Source organism: Thamnophis sirtalis, unplaced genomic scaffold, assembly GCF_051295495.1.
Source record: "Thamnophis sirtalis isolate CommonGarterSnake01/CBP01778 unplaced genomic scaffold, rThaSir2_p1.2 scaffold_3, whole genome shotgun sequence".
Taxonomy (NCBI): domain Eukaryota; kingdom Metazoa; phylum Chordata; class Lepidosauria; order Squamata; family Natricidae; genus Thamnophis; species Thamnophis sirtalis.
In genome coordinates this window covers 67,026,840-67,054,454 of record NW_028261383.1, presented here as the reverse complement: position 1 = coordinate 67,054,454, position 27,615 = coordinate 67,026,840, and the positions used below count along the sequence as shown (strand labels likewise).

The window sequence follows — 27,615 nt, the reverse complement described above, 5'->3', positions numbered from 1 at the left end:
AGGTACAACACTTAATGATAGTCATAGAATACGAATAAGCAATCAGGAAACAATCAATATCAATATAAATCGTAAGGATACAAGCAACACAGTTACAGTCATATAGTCATAAGTAGGAGGAGATGGGTGAGAGGAACGATGAGAAGACTAATAGTAATAGTAATGCAGCCTTAGTGAAGGTTTGACATTGGTGAGGGAATTATTTGTTTAGCAGAGTGATGGCATTCGGGGGAAAACTGTTCTTGTGTCTAGTTGTCTTGGTATGCAATTGTGTGCAGAAAGAAGGAGATTGTATGTTTTAATCCTGCCTTTGAGCCAGTCACTCTCTTTCAGCCCTAGGAAAAAGGCATTGACAACTTCTTTAAAAATATGTTGCCATCAATTCACCAAGAGTTAAGGCAGCCCAAAAATACTTTTAGGAAAATTTAGCTGTCCCTACATATTATAAGAGATCCAGGTGAACTGGATCTGTTTTTCCACTAAGAGATCTGCTTTCGGTGCAAAAGGAAATGTCATCTCCAGGGTCCTCTTTTGTACCTGGTTTGTGGTGTCACAGTGATTGGGCATGATTATTTTTATTATTTGACACCCTTTCCCTTGACCCTAACCCACCAATGGAGTAGGTTTTATGAGTGTAGGAGGAATTGGAAGAGGATTTGTGTAAGTACAGTCATTTGATGGTGATGGATTTCATCTTAGCAGCTTAACTACTACAGTACTGATTTTCAACTGTTCCTACTGCACTTCATGTTTCTGATTTATTTCAGTATTCAGTTCCCTTTCAAAATGTTTGTTTAAAGCTGTACTGACAATACAGGGAGTCCTCAACTTATGACCACAATTGACCCCTAAATTTCTGTTGTTAGGGGAGACAGTTGTTAAGTGAATGTCTACGGAGATTCTCAGTCATCCAGGTCATGGTTGTCCAAAAGGTGCTTTTTTCAAGAGGCAACTGGACTTTCTGGTTTTATTTTGAAGACATTTCGCTTCTCATCTAAGAAGCTTCTTCAGAATGAAGAGCCGATGAAACTTATTGGATGAAAAGCAAAAAGCCTTCGAAGAGAAACCAGAAAGTCCAATTGTCTCTTGAAAAAGCAGCTTTGGAACAGCTGTTAAGTGAATTTTGCCCCATTTTACACCCTTAATTGCTCTAATTGTTAAGCATATCACTGTACTTGTTAAGTTAGTAACACAGTTGTTAAGTGAATCTGGCTTCCCCATTGACTTTGCTTGTCAGAAAGTTGCCAAAGGTGATCCCGGAATACTGTAACTGTCATAAATATGAACCAGTTGCCAAGCATCTGAATTTTGATCACATGACCAAGGGGATGTTACAACCGGTCAGTTTTTTCAATGTCGTTACACTGTCACTGTATGAACTGTTGTAAGTGAATGGCTATCTGTGGTACATTTAAAACAGGGGTGTCAAAGTCACTTCAACACGATGGCATCACAGGACGTATTGCAACTTTTTTCCTCTTCCCTAAACCAAATGTGGGCATGGCCAGCACAGGACACATCTGGCCAGCAGGCTACTAGTTTGATAGCCATGAGTTAAAGTATGTGAATAAATGCAATGAATTCAGTAATAGATTCTTAAGAGGTTTTTTTTTCCCTTATCTTAAATTATATTTTTCAGATGTTTATGTTAAATGTCTCTTCTGTTCTCTGCAGTATAATGAAGAACTCCACTACGTAGAACCATGCTTGAATGGAACTTTAGTACAAGCAGACAGAGCTAATAAAGAGGTAAGAGAAAATGATAATTATTTAAAGCAGCAAATATTTTGCATATGAGGCATATTGCTGGATTTCATTTGAAGTAATTAAAGCATATAAATTTAACTGAATTGTTCCATCCGCTCATTCAAAAAAATGGTTATCTGGCGAGTTGTCACTGGTTTGTTTGACTCAAGTCTGGAAACAAGATTTAAAAGTTTTCTAATGCTCATTCTGGCAATTATTGTCTTAAAGCAAAGGCAACTTTGAGAAGCCATAAAAATTCTTCTCCAGGTCTGATTAAAATCCAAACTGTACAAATGTTCTCAGTTTTCCTGTGAAAACCGCCCCAGTAAGCATTAAAATGGTAAAAAATAAAATGACCAGCCACCATTCATCTCCCAGTGATTCTCTTTGATCCTGAATTTCTGATCTTTTTCCATTTTATTTTGGGAAATATGTCATTTTTTTTCAACTCCTAACAAAGCAGTATAAATGTTCTAAAATGGTTTTGTTAAAGATTTGCCTTTATTCTAAAATAAGCTGTGCGACAATGCTTCCAACCTGATTTTTCATGGGAGATTTTTAGAAATTTATCTCTTCTTGATAATGAACTGCTCTAATTAGTCAGCTTGAGAAAAAACTCAGTATGTAGGCTAGAAATTTGCTGTAATGTGAATATTTGGGTAAAGCAATCATTTTTCTCTTCCCATAATCTATCTAACAAAACTTAAGTTTGCCATTATTGCCTTTATTTAGGAATTAATGATACTATTTACCAGGTTGGGCATAAGTATCTGTTCTGACCCCTCCTCCGTTCAGTAACGAAAGCCGAGACAAGTGTAAAATGGAATGTCCTTTAATAACAAGATCAGACTCTTGGTGGCTGAAAGCCAAATAAACAAACAGATAAGGACCTAGGCAGCAATGCAAACAAACCTTGGCAGCAATGCAAACAAACTCTGGCAGCAATCCAGCCTGCCAAGTTCGTTTCTCTTTAGTCCAAGTGTTGACTTCTGCAAGAAGGGCGTGGCACAAGCAGTCTCATTTATAGTCTGGAGAGGAGCTTAATGACCATCAGCTGAGTGTAATTGCCTCCTGTAATTACGTAGTTGTTCTTGACGCCGAGTAGCCCTTTGATGGCGTGCATCCCAGAACAACTGACTGTTGGTTTCTGGATCACTCTCTCTTGTCTCCTCCCCACTGATCCAAGGCTCAGGCGCCACCTGGTGGCCAACCAATCTCTCTGAGCCCTGCTCGAAGTCGGAACCCTGTCCAGAGTCCTCCACATCCTCCAGGGCCGATTCATAGGACCCCCCGCTGTCAGAGTCTGGTGACAGCTCCAACGGCTCCTACTGGGCCACAACAAGTAGCTCAGCTTATTTATGAATTAGCTTGCTAGTAAGTAAGACAAATACAATTATCTTTTCAACAAGCTTTGAATTCTTACAAGGATGGGTAGTGGATTTTTTGGCCTAACGTAAAGTAAAAGTATTGGTGTCAGGTTTCCAAATAATACTCCCATAGCAAACAGTACTCCAAGGCAGGTAGGTGTTTCAAAGAATAAGGTAAAGGTAAAAGGTTCCCCTCGCACATATGTGCTAGTCATTCCCGACTCATCTCTGTTTCATAGCCGAAGACATCTCCGTGGTCATGTGGCCGGCATGACTAATGCCAAAGGCGCGCGGAACACTGTTACCTTCCCACCAAAAGTGGTTCCTATTTTTCTACTTGCATGTTTACATGCTTTAAAACTGCTAGGTTGGCAGAAGCTGGGACAAGTAATGGGAGGTCACTCCATTACATGGCGCTAGGGATTCGAACCGCTAAACTGCCAACTTTTCTATCGACAAGCTCATCATCATAGCCGGAGAGCCACGGCATAACTCCTCAAAGAATAGACCCTGATTATGCCTGATTCCCTCCACTCCTCCTCCAGGGTTGAAAAATTTCAGACTATCCTTACCTTGAATTGTTTTTTTCTGCAACCTGCTAAAATTGCTACAGCTTTGAAAAATCTAGGATTTTGTGGATTTAGGGAGAATGCTGATTCATGGATATAAACCAGTGTTTTCAACTATCCTTGAAATGTTACAAAATAGCTGAATAATTGAGTATCAAAATTTTGTGCTGGGTTTTTAATGGGTTGGTTGCTTGCCTCTTTCAATAAGCCTGAACATTCTGATGAAGCTGTCATGGAATTCATAGGTCAGTGGAATGGACTATAAAATGTCTGTCTCCTGGAAGCATAGAAGCACATAAAAACAATATGTGATAGACGAATGCTGCTTAAAGTGTAATTTCCAGAAGGAAGCTATAATGTAGTTTGTGGATGTCAGTTGATTCACACTATCCTTACCTTTGAATTATTTTATTCTAATATCCTTTATAAAATTTTACCAATTTGCAAATGTTCTTGTTAATCAATTTGCTGTATATTTCCAGAAATAGCTTTGCCCTATGCTCATTGCTGTCTGCCAGAAGATAATTGCTTTCAGTATCAGAATATAAGCAAAGTAAAGGGTGGTGCAAGCAATCAGATACACATGAACTGGTCTGGAATATTTGGCAGAAACAGAACATTTCAGCCAATGCCTTTGCAGCTGCAGCTAATAAGAGTGAAGAATGGGTTTAAGGCCTTTACTGAGCTAAGTAACTGTGTACTAAAGTGGGGCGAAATGAACATGTTGAGATTTATACAAATGTTCAAACAAACTGATTCCTTCCTTTAAACATGGAGCATAAAAAGTCCTAAAGATTTAGGATATCTAAATGTAGGATTGCTTAAAAAGGAGCAAGATCTTGATAGTATAAGTAGGTTTTTGTGCTTGAAAAACTGGGTGGTTGGTTTTTGTATGCCAAGAATGTTGCACTGCAAAAGGGTTAAACAGAAGTGGAGTGCCAATTCTTTTCTTGGTGATTGAAACAATGAACACTGTTTAATCCATTACTCTTCTATAGTCCACAAGAGTCATTAACTTCTTTTCTTTAGATGATCCTTTATTGCTATTGCAGAGATTTTGATGCAGTGTTTGAAAACTTCCAAAGCAATGTTATGCAAAGAGCTTTCTACTATATATTTCTTTCTGAAATGACCACCCCTGTAGCAGGTCTGGGCTATAAACTGATCCCTAATTAAAATACCGTATTTTTGGAGTATAAGACGCACTGGAATATAAGATGCAGCAAGGCTTTGAAGAGGCAAATTTTTTAAAAACAGGTTTTCAACTCTGTAAACCTCCCAAAAATGGCTCATTCATGTCCTTTTTTTTTCAAAAAAAGGACATGAATAGCCCTTAGGAGGCTTGTAGGGTGTTCCTGGGGTGGGGTGGGGGAAGAATGAACAAAAAATGGCCCATTTTTTGCGAAAACAGGCACATTTTTTGTCAAAAAAAGAGTGTTAGGAAGTTTATAGAGTGCTCCTGGGTGCTGGGGGGGGGGGGCAAAATCGAGCAAAAAACAGCCTATTTTTTGCTCATTTCTGCTCTCCTCAGCCCCCAGGAGCTCTCTGAAAGCCTCCTACAAGCTATACACGATCATTTTGGTGAAGGAGATTTCAGGAAGCAAAAAATTCTGTATTCAGTGTATAAGATGCACCCAGATTTTCAGCCTCTTTTTTGAGGAAAAAGGTGTGTCTTATACTCCGAAAAATACGGTAACATATTTTTTTACAGAACTTTGTCATTTTACACTTATTTCTAGTGTGTAAGAAGAATGTGAACCAGACACTTTAGGTGCATTAACTGTTAAATAGGCTGGGGAACCATTACTATGAAGCAGGTAAATAGTTTTATCCAGATGTTGGTTGCTCCTTGATTGGACCGGATTGGGAGAACCAGTAGTGGCCACGGCAGGAGGCTCCACGCATCAACCTGGACACTTCTGTGCATGCGTAGAAGCGTCGTGTGCACATTAGTGAACCGTAGTTTGAAAAATGGAAGCCCACCACTGCTTTTATCCAGATGGCCCCTCTGGCCCAGTGTTGTCTATTCTGACTATGGTTTACTAAATTCTTAAATAGAGGCTTTACTTATTTATCTCTCTAACTGCAAAGCAACTGAACATATGGCCTTCTGCATATAAACACTGAACTATGTTTCCCTGCTTTTCCACATTATGAGCAAAGAAGTCATTGTTAGTCTGTTACATCTTTGGCTTGTGATATAGCTAGAGCTAATTGTGGCAAGATCTCGTTGAAAGATTTAAGTGATGTAATTAATATTCCAATTGTATATATGGGAGAGAGAAGCCATTACTTATATTAACCACATTGGATGTTAAGTTATATACTAGAGGTTTTTTTTTGTCCTGAATAGATTAAAAATAGACACCACATACTAATCAATGTTCAATAAAATTTATAAAACAACGTAATCAGTAGATTTGAATAATATAGTGTAGATAGATAGTATAATGGATGTATTTCTTTTCTGATACCATAAGAAAATAAAGAATATTTGTAGCTCAGGGTTGAAATGAGGGGTTCTTGGTACTCTCTAGGCTGCTTGTTTTCTTGCAGACATTTCATTACCAAATCAGGTAATATCAGTACACATTGATGTTACCTAGTTTGGCTAATGAAACATCTGCAAGAAAACAACCAAGATCAGAGAGCATCAAGGACCCCCACCATAAGAAAAACCAGCCCAAAAATACTTGTAGCCAGTTTGATCTAGTGGTTAAGAAGGTGTTAAGATAGGGAAAGCACCACCCCTCCTGTGTTCCTCTGACAAGTTTTTATAGATGAACATCTACAAAACCTGCATGGTGTTTCATTCTAATTGGAAGATACCTTCTGTTTTAACTTGATATCAAATTTTTGGCATTGTGATTTTTAAGCAAGTTTTCATTATTGAATTGATACAACCTGCTTAGAGTGTTGATAATTTGTCAGTTTGCAAGTTCTGTCCAATAAATGTATATGTAAATAAGTAGATTCTTCATGAAAATATATCAGTTTAGGGAAAGCCGGTTCTCTCATTCTGGAGTTGAGTAGAAATTTAATGAAGAAACATGAAGTTGTTTTTCATTGTTAGAGCAGACACTGCAATCTAAAGGTAAGCAGAGACCTGTATTACAGACTTCAGAATATATTCTATAGGAAAAGCATCTAATTGAGCTGTTAAAAGTCACTGAAATAGGTGCTTCATAACATGCACGAAAGTAAGACAACCACACATGCATTCACATGTTGAGACAATTGGGAGCAGTTTCCAAAACAGCTTTGTGGGGGGAAATGCAACTTGTCATTGTTTAAAAACAGGTGTATTATATGCTGTGGGTTGTATGATCCAATGGTATAGAAGTATATCAAGAATATTCAGGATACCAGATTATAGGTTATATCAAATTACGTTGCTCATCAGGTGCAGGGTTTTTATGCATCTTTGTTGTGCTATTCCTGAGTTCCATGTAATACAAATTTAAACTGTATTCATTTTAGCAGCAAGTACTGTCAGTTTATTGGCAGTAGGCAGTTTTGCAAAGAAATCTTTTAAGTAACATCTGAATCAAATGAACTGTTGTAATGAAATGAGCTAAGTGGCAAGTTTAGTGTCAGATATGACAGGGAAAAGTTTAAAGTATTTGATATGTTTACATGAACAGCTTGTATGTGTACAAATTTAGAAAATAAGCAGGCCACCTAGACTCACAATGTTTTATTAATATATTTTGTTTCTTTTGTGGTTTGAAAATACTATTTTTTTTTAAAAAAATCTGCATTTTATGTTGTATCAGAGGAATTTTCAATTGAGGTTAAATACTATAATTTCATATACATTTCTTTTATTTTCACTCATTATGCCGGTGTCTTAGTCCCATTCAAGGTGCAGCACACAAATAATAATAAAAAAATGGTATTTTTTTTCGGTAGGGTGGGATGCTCACATCTTTCTCCCTGTTCAATTGTAATTCAAACTATCTTTAGAAACAAATGTCTTCTTCTCATTATTCTTATAGACCAGTACTAGTCTGGTTTATGGTTTTGTTATTAAACTAGTCTTGCCTTTCAGTATGCCAATTTGTAAAACATTCCTTTTTCCCCCCTTTTCAAAGTGGGAAATAGAGCAGACAGTGTTTTATCATTGTCTGTGCTATTTCAGCAAAATTACAAACATGTGCAACAGCCTAGGTTAATACAAGTTTACTCAGGCCAAGAAGTTTTCATGTTTGAGAAACTCCATATTACATGTTTTTACCTCTTAGGAATTATAGGACTATATGATTTAATACAAGTCTACATTTAAGGCAACAGTACCCCAATTTGCATTTTATACATTAAACCACTTGCAGATACACACTTATAAATATTTCCAGATGAAATTAAGAAGCCAGCATACCTAAATGATGGGTTCTATAATGGAATCAGAAGCTTACCTGTGTCTATATGTTTAATCCTTGGAACAATGAAACCTCAGATTGTGTTTGGTTGAATGTGGTTACAATTCTCCATGAAGCCTGCCATATAGCTCAAATATCTGGATTGCGTCTTCTTTCTGAGATGGATGAGTTGCTCATTTTTGACAAGATCATGATGCTAGACCTATGCCAGAAATTACTTCTACTTTTCTAAGGCAGACTCACTCCATTTGCTTTTTCCCAAATTGCTTTCATATTTAAATGATATTCTTTTGAATGAGATGCAGAATGCTTATACTGTACATACCCTAGTTACAAAGTAGCCCAGCTTTTTTGTATTGCTCTTTCTCCAGTGTTCTGCAGCCTTCCTGACTTCTCATTGCTCAGTGACATCACTAGGGAGGCATTTCTAGCAACTTTTTATGATGAAACTTAAAAAATAGCAGCATTAGTGATCACTTCCTTTTTTAAAAATAGGTTTTGTTTTGTACAGTGTTCTGGCTTGATTATTCCTCTATCCAAAGTACTTAGGAGATTATGGTTAGAAAGAATATAGCCTGAATTTCCAAGATTATTCCTTCCTTCTAGCGTTCATTGCTTAATGAAGTATTTGTTGAAATGGATAGTTTGAATTGTGAAAGTTGAAATTTGGAGATCAGCTTTGGAGATCAATGCCACCAAAGTCCCGAACAAAGATTTTCCAGTGTTGTCTTAATCTTTGGGTCCAACAAAAATAATCATCACTTGTACCTTATTCTTATGAACCTCTCATTTTACTAATCACGCATCAGGATATAATTGCCCCAGTTGCCCATTTCATTTGCATAACGTTAACATTATGCTATATGTAGATCCTAGACATTTGAGGATTTTGTGATTATAAATGAAGTTGAAGCATGCACATGAAAATTAGTTACAGAAAGTTGCATTGCTTTCCCAGGATTCAGATTCATGAAATCCAACCCAGTTCTGGTTCCTTTTATTCTTTGTTATAATTGAGTACAAAACTGTGGCTGAAATAGCTATCATATTTTCAGAGATCCTTCCTTTAGCAATCTGGCAAGGCATGCTTCTTGTCTGCACTGCAATTTCAGAAAGGTAACGCTTATCATCTGTATCTGTAAACTGCTCTTGTGACCATAACACTAAACTGAGATAATTATTCTGGATTATATTGATTTACTGTGAAGAGCACAATAACAAAAGCAGTTAAACTAAACAGAAATTGAAAGCACATTGAGCCACCCAATGTATGTATACCAGTTAGCTTGTCCTGGTCTATGTTTCTTCTCATGTTTGCAGACAATAGACTCTGATATGAATAATGCAGTAGGTTTAAAAAAAATAATCCTGGTTATGTGAGTTAACACTCAAGGTAAGGACTAAGAGAGACAACATTGGATTAGAAGGGTGTATGTACTTTTTATCCAATCCAATCTAAGATTGTCTCAAAGTACGGAATATTTCGTGGGAATTCTTTATAACCCCAAATGGGGGAAAGGGGAGGGACTTTGCATTGAGTTATGTCCAAGGTAGGAATGAAACAGAAAGTTTCAACCTTCACAGGACTATCTTTCACAGAATCACATAGGCAGTAGGCTGTTATCCAAGTGAGAGACAATGAATAAGCAGGGTTTGTTTTAGAAAAAATATTTCCATTTATAGAACAAGGAAGTTATATTTTCATATCCTTACTGCTTTATTTTCTTAAAGGCATAGGAAAGGCATATGAGTTCTGTTTCCTAAGATGATAATGCTTTCAAGGTGAAACTTGGAGTGACCCAAATAATTGACAATAATAGTCACTCCATAATTATGTTTTTAAATACCCAATATTTGATTATGGGTCATCAAGCTGGTATCAACTCTTAGAAACCACATAGACAGATTTTCTCAGAATAATCTAGTTCTTCAGATCTTCCAATAGTGTAAATATAGTGGTGCCACTATATTTATCCACCTTGCTACTGGCTATATTTTTCCCCTCTCTTTCCTCTTTCCCCCTACACACACACACGCACGCACGCATGCAGGCATATATAAAAGCCTGGATGCAATTAAAAATAGTAAAAACCCTAAGTTGGAAGAGTTGCTTTCATCAACATACTTTCGCAACATAATCGCCTAGCAGCATCTGCTTAATAGGAGACTTGAAGACCTGAAATCAGTAAACCTGATTTCTTCGCATATGAAGAAATATGTTCCAGTATATTAATATTTGGCATGATGTTAATGTTGCATTTATACACATTACGGAAACATTATTTTCCCCAAACATGGTTGTTTAAGTCCCAAGTGTTGTTTATGTAGGAAAAGCAGCTTTATTGTTTGATTTCTTCCCTGCCAAGTAAAATGGCTATGCCTGTAGCTGTATGCAGAGACAGCTGAGAACAGTTCCGCAAACAGCTGCTTGGATTTTGCCAGTAACACATGCTTGAACTGTTTAAAAAGAGGTCCTTTGAGTTGTTGTGAAGTTCCTTTTTTGTATGCTTTGTGTAAATCTCCTATTAACATAAATTTTATTTGTGGACCTTATGCTCCATTTGTCAATCCTTAAAATTTCTCCCCAAAGCCTCATGGATTCACTCCTAATGTGAGGGCTTTTATTTTATTTTATTTTTACAAAAAATTGTCATGAAAAGCTTAGACAACGTATTAATTAAAGAGCTAGACAGAGTCTTATCTGCGACAAGAACAGGATATTTGTTTCCACAGCTGTACAGCTACATTCAGAGCCATCTATTTAATTTATTGGTTTCTTAGGTTTGTGTCCCATTTCTTTTTGAAGTTCAAGGTAGCTTTCTCTAAATTTTCCTCACATGTCAAATGTCCATGAAGTAGGCTGGAATGTGGAGTAACGCAGTAAGCTTCTAGGCTAAATGTGTACTAGAATACGAGTCTCCTTTGGTTTTAGTTATAACCACTTAGTCTTCTACTCATATATCTGGTTTACTTTGGCCATGTCATGTGTGCAAATTCATTGGAGAAGGCAATGTTGCTAGAATGTTTAGGGGAACAAGAAGAAGGGGCAACCAAAGAACATGCTGGCTTGATAGCATCAAATCTGAATCAAAGTTAAACTTCCAAAGCTTAAATCAAAGCTGTGCTTGACGCAGTAGCATGCAGAGAACTTGCCTATTAAGTCACCAAGAGTCAGACACAACTAAATGGTTAAAACAACAACTAAACCACCAGATTTGACCATATAATGATACAAAAAAACAACCATTTGGGATCAATCAGTTCAGAGTTAAGATGAGATAATTGGATTCCCTTGTTTTATTTCAATTCTGTTAGGGCAATTCACAAATGCCTGCTATATCATGATGAGTACCAAAAGTCTATTTATAAGGAAATTCATCTTAATCTGAGTATGTATTCTCAAATTTCATATTCTATATGCTTCAGATTGAAAAACAAAATATCATTAACATTTTCCAAATGATGAAATATAAATATTTTCATTGATTAGTTTGAGCAAAATGGCAGACCAACAGCACTCAAAGTGTAGTCCTCAATGGAACTGCATCTACATGGAGGGAAGTATGCAGTGGAGTATCCCAAGGCTCTGTTTTTGGCCCAGTATTCTTCAAAAACTTCATCAATGATTCAGATGAAGAAATAAATGGGGAACTCATCAAATTTGCAGATGACACCAAGCTGGCAGGAATAGTCAACACTCCAGAAGATAGGCTTAAGCTACAGAAGGATCTTGACAGAATTGAATATTGGGTGCTATATAACAAAATGAAATTCAATGGTGAAAAAACTAAGGTTCTACATTTAGGCAAAAAAAACCCAAAGTGTACAGGTACAGTATATGTGGTACCTTGCTCAATAGTAGTAACTGTGAAAAGTGTTATAGCCCAGCAACAGCCTGTGCTGCGTTCTAATTGGTCGGGCGAAGCACAGCCTGTGATTGGAGGTTCTAATGACAGTTGGTGACCTGAGGGTATAAATACCGGACAGTTGTAACGGATTTCTGAATCGCTTGTCATCTTGTCATCTGGTACTAATAAACATCATTACTCTCATGATCCATGGCTCCTGCGTTCCTTTCATCCCCAATCTTTACAACTGGCGACGAAGGTGGGATCGCGATTCCCGCAGAGCCTGGGGAAAAAAACAACGAACACTAAGCCACTCGCAATGCAACCAAGCAAACGCGAACAGAAAATTCTTTGAAGACCTGTCAGAGCTGCAGCAGCAGTTGCCACTGCCTCAGGTTTCGCCTCCGATCAAGCCAACCTGAGTAGATCCACAGGCACGGACTCCTTCAGTCACAGGGACGGGCAACCTACGCTTAACCTTGGCTGGAGCCGCTGCCTCTGCTCAGGGACGAGCTACGAATCGCGTTGGCTCAACCGTAGCTGAAGCTGCCTGTCTGCCTGCCTCTCTGCCACGAAGATCTACCAGACACAACTCTAGAGTCTATCCGGTCTACTGTTAGCTACTGTTACAAACGTTCGTGTTGCAATAAACGGTTACTGTTGCCTAAGAAGCCTCTGATTCTAGCATACAGCTTTCCAGCCTGCTCTACTGCCTCCCGAGAAGCCATAGACATAGGCGCTGCAGTCTTTCTTCTTCCAGAGCCAACCGCTGCTCCACCTGGGTTTTCCACAGCTGCCAGCCTTCCAAGGCCATTTGCATTACAAAGCTGCTTGCCTCCCAAGGAGCAACGCTAGTAACTCTAGCCACTCAAAAGCCTGCCTGCTGCCTTCCAAACGATCTCCGCTCTCTATCAGAAGCCTCCACAGCCATTTCAGAAGCCTACCATTCTCTGCAGCAAAAGTCAGCAGAAATCCTGTCAGCTAAATCCTTCCAGCAACAGGGAACCTGCCTGCATGCCGATCGAGCAAAGCCAATCACAAACTTACAAGTTATACTGCCTCCCTGCCGCTGCTGGCCGCTGTTAGATTCAGGAGCGAGCCAAAAAGACTTGATTGAAGGTCCTGAACCAGTTAACTGGTGGGGGGGAATGCAAATGTGTATATGTAAATGGTGTATATGCAAATAGGAATATGAGGATGGAGTGTCTGGTTAACTGGGGGGAAGGAGAGAACACAAATTTGTAGGTGTTGAACATAAACACAAGAACACAAAAATGCAAATAAATTGTAAATGTTAAACATGAACACAAGAACACAAAAATGCAAATAAATTGTAAATGTTGAACATGATACAAAAAAAATGCGATTAAATTGTAAATGCAATAAATAAATAGATTAAAAAAAATGCAAACAAATAACACGCTAATTGACACGTATGTAAATAACTGGGGGGAAGGAGTGTTATAGCCCAGCAACAGCCTGTGCTGCGTTCTAATTGGTCGGGCGAAGCACAGCCTGTGATTGGAGGTTCTAATGACAGTTGGTGACCTGAGGGTATAAATACCGGACAGTTGTAACGGATTTCTGAATCGCTTGTCATCTTGTCATCTGGTACTAATAAACATCATTACTCTCATGATCCATGGCTCCTGCGTTCCTTTCACCCCCAATCTTTAAAAAAAAGGATCTTGGAGTCCTAGTGGACAACCATTTAAATATGAGCCAGCGGTGTGCAGCAGCTGCAAAAAAGCTGACACACTTCTAGGCTACATAAACAGAGGGATAGAATCAAGATCATGTGAAGTGTTAATACCACTTTATAATGCCTTGGTAAGGCCACACTTGGAATACTGCATTCAGTTTTGGTCACCACGATGTAGAAAAGATGTGGAGATTCTAGAAAGAGTACAGAGAAGAGCAACAAAGATGATTAGGGGACTGGAGGCTAAAACATATGAAAAACAGGAAATGCAGGAACTGAGTATGCCTAGTTTAATGAAAAGAAGGACTAGGGGAGACATGATAGCAGTGTTCCAATATCTCAGGAGCTGCCACAAAGAAGAGGGAGTCAAACTATTCTCCAAAACACCTGAGTGCAGAACAAGAAGGATTGGGTGAAAACTAATCAAGAAGAGAAGCAACTTAGAACTAAGGAGAAATTTCCTGATATAACAATTAATCAGTGGAACAACTTACCTCCAGAAGTTGTGAATGCTCCAATACTGGAAGTTTTTAAGAAGATATTGGATAAGCATTTCTGAAGTGGATAGGGTTTCCTGCCTAAGCAGGGGGTTGGACTAGAAGACCTCCAAGATCCCTTCCAACTTCTATTCTATTCTAAATATAAAATCCATTTCATGACATCTGACTCCATTATAGCTTAAATGTTTATAGAGCTGAACAAAACTTTGAATGTTTTGAAATACTGAGATGAACAAACCAAATTTACTGGGTCAACATGGACATTAAATTACACTAATTTTTTTGGAAAATCACCCTCAGTTTGTGGGAGTAACATATGTTTCAAAATGGCCTTAAGCCATTCCCTCCCTCTAAACATATGAACATTTTATCATTCACTGAACTGTATGAATCCATTATTTTAGTACAGAAAAATGTTATTTATAGCAAATTTACAAAAACAATATTAGGCATAGCAGCATATAATTTCTTCTTATATTTCATAATCTATTTTTCCCTTGTTAAATCTAAACAATACATGGATTTTTGTATTTGGAGAAGAAAGAACAATTTGTATTATTTATTTAAAAGATGATGTGGTAGACAACATTGGTGGGGAATGGATTTCATCCTGAGATGTTTCTTTGTTGATAGCAAATTTAAGAATGAGGTTTATATTAATCTACAATAAAATCAGTAATGAAACTGTGGTCAATAAAAAAAAAACTATCATGTACTTATGGATGGTGGTGGACTGATAGACAGTGTTTGGCTGGAACTGAACATTCAAAATACTTCCTGGGCCAAATGAAATTGTAGAATTGCTTTCTTTCATTTGCATTTAAAGATAAATGAATGGAAATAATTTCTGAAACTGAGCAAACTGATCACTGTTTGAGTGCTATAGAATGGATAAAGAGTTATCATAACATGAATAAGCCTTTCTAAATACTTATTTTCTTCCAAACATTTGTGGGATTTTGGTTCAGTATAAGGGGCAGTTATCCCTAGTAAGACTATAAAATCAAATTACTCAGCTTGAGAGTTTTCTGTTTTCGTACAAAACTTAGCATGTTTTGGATTCTTTTTCACCTGGAGATCAAGTCATCACCTCTTCTTTTCTTGGATGTGTTCATTTGAATTCTTACCCTATGCAGGGGTTTGAAAGTAAGATCAGAGTAGCTAAATCTATTGTAAAGATATATATACTCCAAAGGTGTAACGTTTTCTTCCAAAAACTGGACAAGAAAGACTCTTTAAAGTAATTTTTAAAAATGAGTTTGTTTCTTTACAAATGTGAAAAGCTCCTTGACTTTAATAAATAGATTGTTTTAAAATGAACTCTTCCCCCAAAAAATGCTTGAAAACCTTTCTGTTTCTTCTGCAGCACTTCAGGGAACACCTTGACAAACTTTTTGCCAAGGGGATCGGAATGCTGGACATTGCCTTAGTTGAAGCTTTCAATATGCTCAGTGATGTAAGTTCATCAATTTTACCTCTTTTTTTGTTTTGTTCTTGATTTCATTAACTGGAACACAATTTACTGATATGGACAATGTAGCTTTTTTTTTTTTTACTGAAGGTAGCTATTGCAACATGCAAATTCTGAAAATTGTTGTTATGAATGATAGGTCAGAACTCATATGATCATCTGTTGGGTCTCACTTTTAGACTGTTTTCTAAATTAGAATAACTAAGCCTCACATTCCCTAGTATTTTCCAAAGAAAACACTGTCTTCATGATTCTCCAAATTGTATTTGTATTGTATTCATAACTAAGTCTAAATTCTTCCCAACCATTATTTATGCATATATATATATATATATATATATATATATATATATATATATATATATATATATATATATATATATATATATATATATATATATATATATATATATATATATATATATATATATATATATATATATATATATATATATATATATATATGTTTTTTTTTTAATTTGTGCTGATAAATAAATAAAGGGAGACTTTAAAAAAAACACAAATATAACAAAGGCAACAGTAAAAATATTGGGTTTCTGTCGTGATGGACTCTTGTGACGAGCCGAAGGACAGATGATGGAAGCAGTTAGATAGATAGATAGATAGATAGATAGATAGATAGATAGATAGATAGATTATATATATATATATATATATATATATATATATATATATATATATATATATATATATATATATATATATATATATAACCAATAATTAACATTCTGTGACATTTTGAAGAGAATCATAAACAAATGCTGCAAATGTCAGGATGAGCTGAAATTTTCCCTGCTAAATAATGAATCACTGAGTTAATTGTAGTTCATCATAAGGTCCCTTATTATTGTTATTACTCTGGAAAAGATGTTAATCATTTCTGTTATTCAATAAAAATGTTTAAGTACACATGAGAAGACTTTACCCATCCAAGCTAATATGATTTACAGTAAAATAAATAGATGAAAAGACCCAGTTCAAAACTATTTTAATATCCAGTTTATTTTTTAATCTATAGTTCTTACTTTAGTTTTAAAATAAAGAAGAGTCACCGATGAAAATAGATTTTCTAATTTTATTCATCATATAATAATCTCAGTGTTCGATGGCTTTACCTTGGCACAGTGAGAATAAAATTTATATGTGCCCAGAGTGTTCACATATACTGTTACTTGTGTCTGTTACAGTCTACATATCCCTCCTTCCTTAAACTACCATGCACAAATTATCAACAGAAAGTATTAATCAAGTATTATTATCTTAAACTACCAAGCACCAATTATCAACAGCAGAACAACAGCAGTTGCAATTCTGTATTTTCTCTGAGCAGAAAATATTCACCTGTTCACCTGCCCAAATATATATGCATGCATGTTTGTGGCAAGAATAAAGATGATGGGAATAATTCTAAAAATAGCCGCCTACTAAATGGAAATTTTCAGATTGTGTGTGCCTATATGACAGCTTTTTTTATGAGTGCAGATGACAAGCTATTAAAATCCTAAATGAGCCACCAGACCAGTTCCAAAAGTTTGCACCACAATAGTGAAAGAGAATGCAGTATCTTTTAAACCATTTCCCCCTTCATTCTGTTTGTCTCCTTTATTTTCTATTATTTTCTCATCTTAACCTTTAGCAGGTAGAATCTGTTCAGTTACCTTTCTAACAAAAAAAATCATTCATACACTATTGAATGGAAACCACAGAAAACCTTATCCTGTAAAAGAAAGAAAACCTTATCCTGTAAAAGAAAAAAAATAGCAAAGAAAAGCCTTCCGCTCTGAGCCAAGGAGCACTGAAAATTTTAGGAAGCACTATCTATTGGGATGCGTGGCTAAGATGCTAAGATTGTCTATCAGAAATGTCGGCAGTTTGGCAGTTCAAATCCCTAGCTCTGCCTAACGTAGTGAGCTCCCATTACTTGTCCCAGCTTCTGCCAACCTAGCAGTTTGAAAGCATGTAAAAATGCAAGTAGAAAAATAGGTGGGAAGGTAACAGCATTCTGTGCGTCTTCGACATTTAGTCATGTGGCCACATGCCCATGGAGACATCTTCGGACAGCACTGGCTTTTCAGCTTTGAAACAGAGATGAGCACCGCCCCCTAGAGTCAGGAACTATGAGCACATATGTGCAAGGGAAACCTTTACCTTTACCATAAATATGTATGTACTGTAAGCACGCAAGTAGATATATATATGCATACATATAAATAAAAATGGGCGTAAGTCTATAAAGTAAGCAAACTACCTTGATTATGAGGAGATATGTAACATTGGTTTTATATTCCCTCTTCATTTTTGTTTCTGTCTCCCTCTCACTTGATCATTAAAAAAGTTTGCTAATATTTTGACATATTTCAAGCAGTGTTGAGGTTCTTAAATATTTCTTGCCCTGGGGCTTGCAATTTCCACCGTTGACTTTTTGATGGAATAGATGCTTATCTATAAAAAATATTCCATATGACATTGTATTGATTAAAGTATATCATACTCTAAATGTGGAATATGTTTTACTACTGTACTCCATCAAAATTAGAAATGAAATCTTAAAATATACTTTTTCTAGATGGAAATACTGAGGGAAGCACAGGTATCTTGTAGCAAAAGCCTAACTAGGTTTGTCAAACTCAAATAATATTTTATTTTGTTTCCTAGTTCAATCACACAGGACAAGGAAGTATCTGCAGTCAAGCCATAATGCTGATTACTGATGGTGCGGTGGACACATATGATGCAATATTTGAAAAATATAATTGGCCAGATAGGAAGGTAAATCTTACTATGCATATCCATGAAATAACTGGATCAAATGTTGATCAAGATTTGCATTCTCACAGATATTTTGTAATGGATGGCTCTATATTGTCAGGCATCACTTTGTAAATGAAGTTTTAAAAAGGTTTTCTAATAATACTTTTATTATTTCATGATTTTTTGCCAAACTGTTTAAAAGTGGAATGTTCATTTCCATACTGGATAAATTTGGTAAAAGGATATGTTCTAGAAAACATATGAAGCATTCTGACCGTAGGATATTGAATGGACACAGTAGGACATAATACTTTCTGATTTTCAATAGATCAGTTGAAAAATAGAACAATTATTACCCTTCCCCAAAAGGTAGAAAAATCTGCATCACAAAAATAGTGTAACAGCTAAGATCAATTTGTTTAAATATGGCGATGGCCATTAGATGACCTATAGCTGGTATAATTTCAATAGTCAAATAATTCATTTATTTATTACATTTGTATCCTGCCACAGTCTCAAAACTGCACTGAGATATAATATGTATCAATTTGCATGTAGAAATACTTGTAAATATCAGGATAATATGGGAATATATGATGCAATAATCTATATGCATGATCAATTTGGGGCCTACAGAAGTAGCTTCTGGAAACTTTATGGCTCTGTTCTCCTGTTTCTTAATCTCTGAATTGAAATAGGCAGCTCTTCAAGTGGAGATTATACAGTATGCAAAATTAAGTACAAGGGGATCCTAAAATTGAAGCATTTCTCTATACAATAACGGAGACCTTATCAATTAGGGAATTTAATTTAATTTCCTTCATGTATGATCTGGGATTGCTGGAAAAGATAGCTCGGTTTGGTTAAACTGAAATGAGTGTGCATGGGCTACTTTTCTATGATTTGTATATCAACTCCCTTGTATGGTTAACTCCAGAAACAACTTTGCAATGAATTAATGAAAACACATTATGGGGGTAGTATGAAAGAAGTATCACTTTTCATTGCATGTATGCTGTGTGGTTAGGCAAGATAGACTGCCAGTTAATACCTATCTGGTTAATTTATGTTTGCATCAGTCATATTTTCAGATTTTGAGAAGTCTTATTAGTAAACACTTTGATAGAATTACCATTGTTCATATTTGTTTATGGGTGAATAAAACAAACTTTTAAATATCTTAAATAGTTCCTTTACTACAGCCAATGGAAACAAATATTTAAAATTTTATGGAACTTTCATTTAGAGAAATTATGTGGTTGGAAGATAATTTCTTATATAATAATTGGATCTGAGTATTGCAATAGGAGATTTGACAAAGGTTTGAATTATTAATTGTTAATAACTAGAAACTAAAATAGTACAGTCTGGCTATTATGTGTACATAGATTTCTAAATCATAATTATGTTGCTATTAAATAATAGAAATATTATTAATATTTAAAACAACCAGAGCAAAAAAAAAATAAGATCACACATACAAGTAAATGATTTGATTTGGATTACTAATTACTTTCTCTAAAAAGAGTCAGAAGGATGATCATGTGCTATTTAATTCATCATCTAGTTTGCCTCTCTGTTATAGTTTCTTGAGTGCAAAGTTAGATCTGTAATATTTTCTGGGCTTCATTGTGCTATGAAGGGGTATCAAACTCGCAGTGTCACGTTGTTGTCATGTGATGTATTATGCCTTTGCCCCCCCTCGCTAAACCAAGGGTGGGCATGGCCAACACGTGACACATCTGGCCCACAGGCCGTGAGTTTGATGTCCTTGTGCTATGCAGTGATTTATGTTTGATTCAAAGAGGTACTTTTGAGTGCATGGAAGTGCAACTGCAACACTGGTTTGCATCTCACTAAACCAGTTTTGTAATAGCCTCTGTAATAAAGAGTTTCTTACGGTTACCTCAGACGCCTCTCCAACCGAGCCCGCAATGCCCGATCCCAACCAGTTAGGCCTCCTTCGGCCCAGCCTTCCCCAGCCCCAGGCCGCCTACCGGCCAGTTCCAAATCCGCCACCATCCTCGGCTGTGCCCCCTTCGCCCAGCCTACCTTGTCCTTTTGTTCCGCCTTCCCAGATAGGCCGCTCCTGTGACGTCACCTGGAGCTCCACTCCCTGCAGGGAGGAGCTCTTACAGGGACATCCTCACCAGTCGACGCCTGCAGTCCAACTAAGGTGTTCAGGGTGTGTCCGCCGTCCCCCCGCCTACTTACGCGACTACGCCTGCGCCATTTCTGACGCATGTGCATCGCTGGGGGGGAAGGAGTGTAATAGCCTCGTAAGTCCTCGGACTTATGAATGACAGCTCGGCAGCAGCCAGGCGCGCCTTAGCCAATCAGGCGCGCCTGCGGGTTGCCGGGCTGTCATACGCAAGGCTATTGGCTCGTCCGTCTGACAGCTCCATATAAAAAGCTGTCAGACGGAGGAGAGGTGCCGGTCTACCTACAGTTACTGTTCTTGCCTGTAATAAAGAGTTTGTTACGGTTACCTCAGACACCTCTGCTTTTCCTTCCTCCGATCTAACAAGTTTCATCTGTTTTATCTTGATTTTCACAAATGGAAGGCTGTACATTCTCAAGAAAATTAGATTTCTGACTACATGTATTCCAAATGGGATCTGCAGCGTTACTCAACCCAAGTAGAGGGAACTCTTCAGGATCACTCCTTTAACTGTCTTGAATCTGCCAGAAGCTACCTGTATGCTTGAATATGACATGATTAGCTAAATATATTTAATACATACTATATAAAGACATATAAATTAGCTAATTATTCTCTCAAAACAGGAAGGGAAATAAACCCTCTATAGTTTAAATTTTCACTTCTTCCTGGCTTTTTCCAAGTTTAACAGATAACTTTGATTTGTATCTTTTACTCTTGAACAAAGTACAACATGATTGGTTATTGATATTAATTGGCATTTCTGCTCTAAAATATCCAGTGTTTCTCCCTCATTATCATGTATATTTATGGAAACATACTTATGCACATAAAAAGCAGCAGCAACACCAACCCTCCCCCCTCCAATATTTTGATCTCAGACTGTGCACTGATAATATAATTTGGAATTGTGATTAGGAAAATAAGACATGACATATTTTTATTTTCCTTAAATGTTAGGGATTTCTCCACATTGCCAGTGGCATAAACATAGTATGGTAGCTGTAGGACTTCAAACACAATCTGGATAATTAAAACTGACACATTTCTTCACCTGGCACTGATGCTCTTGACAGTTAGTGGTTTTGTTATTAGCAACTCAATGAAAGCTGTGAAAAGATAATTCCTGGCTATTTTCTGGTAGGGTATACAGTGAATTTATCACAATCCTTTTATAATTCAAATCGTATTATTTCTATTTATGCTTCCCTTTGTTTTTGATAACACAGCACTATTTCAAAGTAAAGATTTGGTTAACATAGTTATATTTAAAATTCTATTAAAACTAAAAAAAAATGTTCACAATAATTAGAATAGTGCTTCACACATATCATGAATGGGTTGTTCTGTTGCTAGCAGTCTATTCATATGTAAGCATCATGTGAAAACAAGATCTATTGTACATTTTTTTTGTACAATATTTGTACATTTTTATTGTACAAGATCTATTGTGCATTTACTCAGCTTATGTTTTGCTATTCTATTTGTAATTAACCGGTATGATTAATAACTTATTTAAAAAGCAATTTAAAATGAGTACTAAGACCAATGAGACCCAGGTTCAAGCCTACATTCAACCATGAAAACTCATGGCTCAGTTATTATTTTCCATATTGCCTTCTCTGCCTGAAAAAGTTACATTTCTTCTTCTGGATAACAGCTATTATTAAATTAATCAAAGGCACTTTGTCAAATCCATTTGACAATCTTTTATGATTAGCTTTTTGTCTTTGGGTCTTCTTCCTTAGAAATGCTAATTCACTGAAGTATTATTTTTTTTCTTTGTGTACAATAATCCCTGTGCTGAGATTCCATCATTCAGGAACTTACATACATTCAAACGTCTCCATCTTATTCTTTCCATTTTTTAGGCCAACCACAACTCCAGCTACAAGTTGCCACAGCCAACTCACCACTTTCAGCATAGTACCAACTTGCAACTTGCAGCAGGTGACCTCACCACAGCCAACTCGCTGCAAGACAACTCATTGCGGGACAATTTAACAACTCTAATTATTTAAAATAAATAAACATTATTTTAATTTTTGCCATTCACACTTCATTCTGCCTCTCCTTTTGCATCCTTTCTTTAATGATTCTATTCTACCATTTCTTTGATATTAGTGTAACTCTTTTCCTGCAGTGAGCGTCCTGTGGCCATGGCAAGTTGTCATGCAGCGAGTTGGCCGTGGTGAGTTGGCTGTGGCAGATTGGTCATGGCAAGCTGGCTGAGGAAAATTGTCATAGACTTGTCTGCATAGCCCATTTCAACTTCTCTCCTTCCCTTCATAACAGACATTCTCTCTATGTGGAAAATCATATCTGTTTTCTCCCCTAAATTTTATCTAACCTGTAGGGGATGCAGGTTATCATCTCTAAATACAGTCTTCATGTTTGGAAGATTACACAGTTGAATGGCACACTGTGTTTATCTTCTCCCTTCCATCACAGAATTATTCCTTCAGTTGCTCGGGTTGTAATGATTGGCTTTTCTTCTAGCTAAACCCAATATACTGTGGCATTATTTAACTGCATGGTCTATATTATAACTTTTAAGAAAAGTTGTGGAAGAAACTTGGAGAGATACTTTCAAAAAGATGTATCCTCTCCTTCTCAGCCTTCTGTGCCTAGATCTTCACTGGAGCAGTGAAGGAGAAGTGTTCTCAGAGGTTGGTTTATTGATAATGCTAATGTTGGTGCGGTCATTTATTTCATTTTCAAAAGACACCTTTTTAAATTGCACCAGGTCATCTATTTTTGGGTTTGAGCATGCCAGAATTCATTCTTTGTCATGTCATCCACTTTCCAGTGTTATAATCTTCCCTGTTGTAATCTTCTCTTGGCAGTAGAATATAAACAGTTGTCATCCTATTGTTTGAAGATTAGTCGTTATACAATTATGCTTAGGGACTGGTAATTAAAAGGGGATTAATCTGATAATATTAACAAAAATAGAAATTTACCAGGGCTCTTTGATAACAAGATGTTTTTGCTTTGCCGTTTTTCATCTTGCCTCTCTGCAATCCATCTTGCATATCTGATTATTTTTATTTGCACTACCTGTAAATGATCAAGATAAATTTTTTTCTCTGAACGTAGCAAAATTATGCTACATTATGTATAAGCCTCATCCACAAATGGCTGCCAATAGTTTTTGTTGTTAGGAGTTAGTTTTATGTTGTTTATTTTACTGAATGTACTTTTATAGGTTAATGACCATGCTAAAGTTCCTTTTTGCCTTATCAAATATTTATATTTGTTGTTGTGTCTTCTACAGTTTGATGGCATTTCATGAGGTATAAACTGGCTTTTTTACCCTATCAAAAAACTTGTTTGAATACCTCATTCTCCCCTTTACAATGTACTATAAATTTGATTTTCCATAACTGGCCCTAAAATCTGTTATGAAACAATTTATACTTCAAAGTAAACATATCTTGTTTGTAGGGAATAACCGTAAAGCACCATGTTTGTTAAACTGAAATGTTACTTCAGTATGTTTCCTGGTTTTAACACAGAATATTACTTGAATCCATTGCTAGCACTATACAGTATAGTTTTTGTTTTTTCACATTGTTGTCCAGGATTTAATTCTTGAAAATAGATTTAAAAGAATAAAGATTCACTAGGGTCTATGTGCTGAAATGCAGATTACAATGCATTGTGATTTTTTTTAAAAATCGAAGTATTACCATCTGCTGTTCAACATGTTCCTTAGAAGAACAGACTTGTGAGAACCTAGATAATAAAAATGTAAAGATGTGATTATATAAAATAGGTCAACTCTATAACAGAACTAACAAAAACAATTCTTAAAAATAGACTCCTTTTGTAGAGAAAAAAAATGTTACTTTGTTTTATCCTAGTTATATTAGTTAGGTGCTTTGTTAGATAGTTAGTTATCAAGTTCAGCTCTTAATGATCACATGGACAAATACTTCCAATATATATATATATATATATATATATATATATATATATATATATATATATATATATATATATATATATATATATATATATATATATATATATATATATATATATATATATATATATACACACACACATACATACATATATATATATATACACACATACATACATACATACATACATACATACATACATACATACATACATACATACATATATAAATATAAATATAAATATAAATATAAATATAAATATATTATATATATTTAAAGTCACAACCCCTGGTATGCCCAAATATGGGAGGAAGATCACACTTCCATTCTCTGTCCTTCGACTCGTCACAAGAGACCAGACAGAAACCCAATATTTTTTACTGTTGCCTTTTTGTTACATTTGTTATATTTGTGCTGATAAATAAATAAAGGGAGACTAGTATAGATCTATTTCAAGCTATTTAGCTCTCATCAGCTAGCCATACCCTTGCTGGGAATCGAACCTGTGCTCTATTGTCTCTTAGGCAGATGTGTTAACCATTGAGCTAATATAGATGTATTTATTTATCAGCACAAATATATGTTATATTTGTGCTGATAAATAAATAAAGGGAGACTATACACACACACACACACACACACACACACACACACACACACACACACAAACACACACACACACACACACATATATATATATATATATATATATATATATATATATATATATATATATATATATATATATATATATATATATATATATATATATATATATATATATATATATCTCCAAGGTAATTCCTTTCATGCTTCATTTTTAACATTTGTTTAAAAAACATTTACACTTAATTTATAGACTGCCCAGCTCCCAAACAACTCTGGGTAGCTTAAAACCAGACATTTTTTCTGCTATATACAGTAATATCCTTAACTTTATGGTTTTATTTATCCTATATATGTAATTTTATTAAATGTGCTCTATGATTACATATTGTCTTTTGTTTTGTTTTTAACCTGACTTGTGAAGGAGAATTGTATGCTACTCTTGATATGGTTTGATTGGCATAACCTTTAAAATAAACAAAAAAAATATCTATCCCTTTTAACTTACCTGTTTTCTGCTCCCTGATCTTTGTCAAACATAAACATTTTTCCAGATGTAGGGTCTGGTATCACATTTCCCAAATATGCAGATTTCTGTTGCTGATTATGAGTGTAAAGGAGCAGTCAATCTTTATTTGATACTTGATTCTTCCAAGGTACTCTTAGCAATCATATCCAGTCCTGTCTGTTTTCTTTTTCTTGCTTGTCAGTTCCCAGCCTTCATAATCATACATGATCATTGATGGTCCAGTTCTTTAACTGGCTTAATTTTTATTTATGAGCTTATTTACATTTGTCATTTTCTTCCTTCATAAAATTAATCTTCTCTTTGGTTTACCACATTGTCCACATTATGGTTTTTAATCCGATGGTGGTGCATCACCCAGAATTGCTTTTGATAACATGGGTGGCTAAAGAAATTTGATTAATAAATAAACTAAATTCTCCATTTCTTTTCCCTGAGTACAGAAAAAAAAACCTGTCTATCCCTTTCATTTTTAAAGAATGTTTTCAGCTATAAATTTATTATGCACACTAGTTGATATTAGGTTCTTAATATTAAATGTTATTTTTTCCTATTTTCCTTTTTACTTTTATAATAAAGTGTCATTCTCCAGATGTCGCCAACTGTTCATATTTTGTCTTCCAATTTTCCTTCTAATTGTCATCCCTATTAGTCCTGCCATTCCTTTAATGTGCAAGCATTTATAAATAGATATTGCGACAATAAGCCTCATTAACTAACTTCCTTTCCTATTCGGAACTACTCAGCTAGTCCAAATTCAGTTATTTATTGTAAAATTTCCTCAGCAGAGTAATCAGGTGCTTGGGCACATCTATTATCTCTTAATATATTCATTATTCTGGCATGCTTTAAATACTTAAAAGCCTTGGTGTAATCAACAATGATAAGTCTTTTTCTCAAGTCTCTTAGGAGACAGCGTTTTGCTGTCTCAATTATCCGTCTTATTTTGGCAATGTGATCTTTTAACTTTTTCTAAAATATGATTGGCCATTTGACCTTTCTTTCTCTTATGTGAGGAATTGACTGCAGTGCTTCAATAAATGCCTGTTCTGTGCAAGTCCCTTACTTGGATAATCTCTATTATCTTGTTCCATATTTATTGACATAATTGATAGCTCTTGATTTCTTCTTTTGCAGTTTTAAACAGTTCAGTTAGTATCTCAGTATATTCAGTCATCTCAATCTACTTTTTTGTTTACTTATTATTTGTACTGTCACACTTTCTGGTAGAATTGTATATTTCTGTTATTTTATTATCTCTTTTATAAAAGATATCAGCACAGTCCACCAAAGTTCTTCCATCTTCCTTTAATGTGATTAGCATCTATTGCACCACTTCCTTGCTTCTTTGTTGTATTTCTACTGTGACTCTATTTTTTCCTGGCATTTTTCTCAATCTACCTTTCATTTTTCATTTCTTGTTTTATTCCTCTACTTGTTGATATTTGTCACCTGTAATATGTTTCCTTATCATTTCTTGCTTAACACAGGAAGATTGCATTTAATAGTCATATTGCTTCTTATTCCTAGTCTTTATCTATTCTTGTCTTTCATGCTAATGTAGTTCAAAAGTCAATGTGATTCTTTGCCTTTTCAAATATTGTGACTATCTTTTCCTCTGCTTTGGTTTTCATAATGTCTTTTATCTCTCCCCATACATTTTAAGATTATCTTACATATTTGTTAAGGGTATTGAATATGTCCATTATATTCATCTGCCTGGTACCTATTGTCTTTAATCTTCTAAGTTTAACTTAAATATTTGGCACTAATAATGCATGATCTATTTGCAATCTGCACCTGAAAAATCCAGGTTGACTTGATTGTACTTCTCTATCTATTCTTCCCTTTCTTATAGTCTATGTGATTCTGAAGTTGTACTAGTCATGTTCATTAATAGAATCTGCACTTATGCTGCTTAAATCAATATTTGTGAAAGCAAAAAAATGAAGCATACCTATGGGTCTCTTGCCCATCTTGAACTATATTATCTTTACGCTTTGTTGCTAATTCTACTCTATAAATGGCAAAAAGTGAAA

The 27,615-nt window shown here is 35.6% G+C and overlaps 1 protein-coding gene across 2 annotated transcripts in view; it reads left to right on the top strand.

Moving 5' to 3' along the window:
• Positions 1-27,615, top strand: part of CACNA2D3 (calcium voltage-gated channel auxiliary subunit alpha2delta 3) — a 573,108-nt gene that overhangs the window by 295,657 nt on the left and 249,836 nt on the right. For both annotated transcript variants that reach the window (XM_087709045.1, XM_087709046.1), the window contains exons 9-11: positions 1,675-1,749; positions 15,478-15,567; positions 18,259-18,372. In XM_087709045.1, coding sequence (XP_087565171.1) covers positions 1,675-1,749; positions 15,478-15,567; positions 18,259-18,372 — 279 coding nt within the window. The remainder of the gene's footprint in view (positions 1-1,674; positions 1,750-15,477; positions 15,568-18,258; positions 18,373-27,615) is intronic.